The sequence below is a fragment of the Chiroxiphia lanceolata genome, chromosome 10, assembly GCF_009829145.1.
Source record: "Chiroxiphia lanceolata isolate bChiLan1 chromosome 10, bChiLan1.pri, whole genome shotgun sequence".
NCBI lineage: Eukaryota > Metazoa > Chordata > Aves > Passeriformes > Pipridae > Chiroxiphia > Chiroxiphia lanceolata.
Window position 1 is genome coordinate 12,377,986 of NC_045646.1, and position 4,749 is coordinate 12,382,734.

The window sequence follows — 4,749 nt, forward strand, 5'->3', positions numbered from 1 at the left end:
TCTTGAGGATTTCCTAAGTAGCAACTCAGAAAATGTTTTTAATGGTATTTTTTTTAATGGCATGCCTTGGCATCAGTAGGTGTGCCTTGATATCAGTAGGTGTGCCTTTGGTTTGTACAGGTTTCTAATGTCAAAACGATTTCTTCCACTCTTCACATAATTAAGAAGCAAATGGTGATGGCAATGGGTATAAATGAACAAACCTAAGTCTCTCCTGTAGTACTCACCAGCGGGAATGACTTCACTGACAGGGTTCAGTGCTATTTTAAATTCTGTGGGTTATCTTACCAAGAGATAAGATCAACCAGAACAAATGAGTCTTTCATAAGTCTTCAGCCTTCAACCAGATTTCTTGGAGACCCTTAGGCATCTCAGCACTGGACTGATGTGTCTAGGCAGCTGGATTTCATCCTGGTTTTTTCAATTCTGTGTGTATGAAGAGAAAAAAATAGGGAGAGATTATTAAAGTTCCTTAATTTATTTAGCCTTCCTAGGAAGCATATTTGTGGCCATTCATGAGTATCACATCTACATCCTGAATCACTGGATTTTCCTCCCTCTCCATTCAGTTAGATGCTAAATCTGTGTCTTGAACACACCTCACTAAGACCTTGCTTGTACTCCTCGCCAAGAGCTTGCATTTTGATTTCAACTCAGATGAAAATTGTCAAGCATGGGTTTTACTAATGGCCTGGCTAGTTTTCTTTTGTACATTTCAATGTACATTTCAACACACATTTCAATGTGCATTTCAACATTGTTTCAACTCTTCTGAGATACTTTACTCTTTATTTATAATTTCATAATATGTTATTCAATAATCATAGTGGTTTAATTTTGAATGCTTCTCCTTTGTTTCCCTTTCCATGTAGGCAGCCTGACTTACCAAAAAGCCAAAAATGGGTTTCTTCCAGGTCTCTCAAGTATTACCAGGCTGAGATCATATTACAATCTGATTTTCTTTCCTAAGAGTTCGAAATGTAGGGATTTAAAATATGTTATGCTTAGTCTGGGAACAGAACCTGTAGTTTTGTTAGATGTGATTTGAAAAGCACCTTTGGTGCTGGTGAATCCGAAGTTCGTCCGTTAATTTTTCCACTTTTTTTTTCTTTTTCTTCCACATTAGATGCTCACCAGATTATGGCCATACTCCAAATTGCACTACTGATGAAAAACATATGATCCAAAGCAATGAATACTGTGGTCTGATCACAGATCCAAATGGTCCATTCCAGAACTGCCACTCAGTAGTTGATCCACAAAGTTATTCTGAAGGCTGTCAGTATGATCTCTGTGAACTTCATTTGAACAATGCAGCCCTCTGTGAAAACCTACAGGCTTATGCAGATGCATGCCAAGCTGCAGGAGTCCAGCTGGCACCATGGAGAAATGCAACTTTCTGCCGTATGTATCAAAGATTACTGGAAATTACCACTTGTCAGGAGGGTATTATGAGGACTTCCTGAAGACAGAGCATTGCAATACACTGTTTTGAATTCATGTAACATTGAGAATCTTGACTGATCAGGCTAAAGATTTCAGGGTTATATGTAGTCCTCAGTTTGACTCCTTTGGTAAGATTCTAGAGAAAATAGTTAAGCTGCTTTGAATGTATAAGAGAGTAGAAAGTGTCATCCCTATGGATGTGGAGGAAAGCATTAGAGTGTTCTATAAAGGTATGCTCATCCATGGTTTCATATGGGAAAGGAGGCAACACTGATAGGTGACCTGGAATTAAAGGCCAGGACTGAAGTAGGAAGTCTGTGTAATGGAGATTGTAACCACACAACTGAAGGTGGAAAAGGTAGTGAGGGTGGAGAGGAGAGGGAAGGGAAAGAAACACACAGAGACACAAGACAAAAGGCATCAAGTATGTCTTGATAGATAGATGTCTCTTCTAGGGAGTAAATGGGAATAATAACCCTTCTTCTGTGAGTATTGGTAAAGAGTAAATAAAGAATATTTCAGCCTCAAGTGTTCATGCATACATTATAGATAAAAACCACCCATATTATTTTTAGAACAAGATTCAAATACTGTCTGAAAGTCCTGAACAGATCTGCTCCCACCAGAATGAAAGGAACAGGGAATAGTGATTCAGTGACCTATGTGCCTTCTGTGTTGAAGGAGATGGGGAGACTAAAGAGAGTGTCTGAAAACACTGGAATGACTGAAGCCTGATTTCATTCTGACTTTTGTTTCACATTTGGCTTCAGTATCTATCTGGAGCATATTATCAGCTGAGGACATTACTGAGGCTTTTTCTCACATAGGTTATGTGGTTTCCAAGTGGGAGTGAGCTGTCTCTGCAACTGTTTTTTCTGCTGAAGGAACTTGCAGGACCTCTCTTCCCTGCCTTGCGCTGATTTAATTTAGTGGACCTGAACATCTAGAAGCTGAAAAAAATATTACTCAGGAAACTCCAGTTCTCACGTCTTCTTAACAGAATATAACAGTCTTTAAAAACCCTAATTACCTTGGTTAGATATATGTCATATATGTAATAGAATCCAAAAAATAGAATAGAACACTCGTACATCTTGATTATTTAACAAACATTAAAGTCTTTGGTGGAGTTAAAAAATATGAATTAAGAAGCTAAGACATGATTAGAATTAAATATCAGGACTATAATATAAATATAACCCATGTTTAGGACAAATAGCTAACATTACACTGATACCTTCAGTGCAGTGCAAGAATTCAAGCAAACATCTTTCTTTGAGAATAAGAGGTATCCTAGGAAATGCTCTCTATGACTGAAACCTTAAACAGCCCAAATCTCAAAAGAAATGAGAGTGTGTCAAGACAACAAAGGCATGTATCAAAGTGCCTCTAATTCCAAGATATTCCCAAACATTTCAAAAGCAATCACAATATGATATTTAAAAACTCCAATACTTAAGTAGTTAAAAAAAGGTTAATATATACCTTTATCTTTTACTACACAGCATTAGCCTGTCCTGCCAACAGTCACTATGAGTCCTGTGCTACTGCCTGCCCTGCCACCTGTTTTGACCCAATGGCTCCAGTCACCTGCAGCCTGCCGTGCGTGGAGGGCTGTGTGTGTGACAGCGGGTACCTGCTCTACCACGACCAATGTGTGCCCAGCCAGCAGTGTGGGTGTTGGCACAACGGGCAGCACTACCCCGTGGGCTCTGAGTTCTGGACGGACAACAGCTGCTCCTCCAAGTGCACGTGTCCCGCACGGGGAAGCAAAGTCCAGTGTTTCGAAGCCTCATGCCCTGCGGGCCAGTACTGCGGGGTGCAGGGTGGGAAACCCGTGTGCCTCGAACACTCCTACGGCACCTGTCACGTCCACGGGGACCCTCACTACAACACCTTTGACAAGGTGACGCACAACTTCATGGGCAACTGCACCTACACCCTGGCCAAAGTGTGCTCCAACACCACCTCCCTGCCCTACTTCAATGTGGAGGCCAAGAACGAGCATCGTGGCAACAGCAGGGTGTCCTATGTGCGCGAAGTGCTGGTTGAGGTGTACGGACAGCGCGTTGCCATCCTCAAGCAGGAGAAGAGCCAAGTGCTGGTAGGCAGCGGGGCTGGCACGGGCGTGGTGTGGGTGCAAGGCAGGGCTGGCTGTTCTTGGCAGGGCCTGGCATGTACCAGCTGCCTCCACTGTTCCAGGCCTGGGGGGGTTCCCCTGAAGCCACTGGGTTCCTCTGTTTTTCCCTTCCAGAGGGGTTGGAGGAGGAAGAGGCAACCGGGGAATGTGCTCTCTGTTGAGCAGAGGCCCCTGCAGAGCGCAGGACACAGACACGGCTCTGTGGGCCCCAGGGGTGTGGGGTGTGAGGGTATCCCAGGCAACTGTTTGCCGTGCCTGGCCTGGCAGCTGCTTTCCCCAGGCGGGAGACCTCGGGGAGGCCAGGGACAAGTCCAGGGCCCATGGTGCTGTGTCTGCCCTAGGTGAACGGCGTGCGCCAGACCCTGCCGGTGAGGGCAGCGGGAGGTGCGATCACGGTGAGCAAGAGCGGCCGCTACGTCGTCCTGGAGACAGACTTCAGCCTCACAGTGTCCTATGACACTGACCACTCGGTGGAGGTGAAGGTGCCCACCACCTACTTCAACCTGACCTGTGGCATGTGCGGGAACTTCAACAACCGGAGAGACGACGAATACATGATGCCCAACGGGCAGCAAGCCGCAGACTCCAATGCGCTGGGGGAGAGCTGGCAGGTCCCAGACAGTGACCCCTCTTGCGGTGTCCCCGTCCCCTCCCCACCCTGCAGTGCAGAGGAGGAGGAGCTCTACAAGTCGGACCGCTTCTGTGGCATACTGACCAGCAGGCCCAGCTCTTTTGAGACGTGCCACAGTGTGATCAACCCCCAGAGCTACTTTGACACCTGCCTCTACGACCTTTGTGCCCTGAATGGTGGCCAGGAGTTTCTGTGTGCTGCTCTGGAGGCCTACGCTGACGCGTGCCAGGCAGCCGGCGTGACTCTTCTGCCCTGGAGGAATGCTACCTTCTGCCGTGAGTTTCCATAGTGAAATGAGTCTTTCAATAGCTTTGTTGTTGTCTTAAGAGCCTGATTTTAGCCAATAATTGACACAGCTTAAGTGTCTTAAATTCTTCACATAATTACAACAAAATATTGAGAAATAAAGTTCTGCAAAAGTCTTGCCATTATTGTTTTCTGCCAGAGAACAGAGGAGAATTTTGTTCATTATCTCAAGAATCTTTGTCAAACTAGTACTAGTATGCCTCTGTTAATGTGAAATCACCTCTGA

The 4,749-nt window shown here is 45.1% G+C and overlaps 1 protein-coding gene across 1 annotated transcript; it reads left to right on the forward strand.

Moving 5' to 3' along the window:
• Positions 1–3,022: 3,022 nt before the first annotated feature.
• Positions 3,023–4,506, forward strand: LOC116791732 (alpha-tectorin-like). The gene is made up of 2 exons (XM_032698016.1): positions 3,023–3,550; positions 3,928–4,506. Exons 1-2 carry the CDS (start codon positions 3,023–3,025, stop codon positions 4,504–4,506), a joined length of 1,107 nt encoding a protein of 368 aa, XP_032553907.1.
• Positions 4,507–4,749: the final 243 nt, after the last annotated feature.

Coding starts and splice junctions, on each gene's coding strand:
- LOC116791732 (XM_032698016.1), top strand. CDS start 3,023: ATGGCTCCAGTCACCTGCAGCCTGCCGTGCGTGGAGGGCTGTGTGTGT. Junction 3,551..3,927: donor AGGAGAAGAGCCAAGTGCTG/GTAGGCAGCGGG, acceptor TGTCTGCCCTAG/GTGAACGGCGTGCGCCAGAC.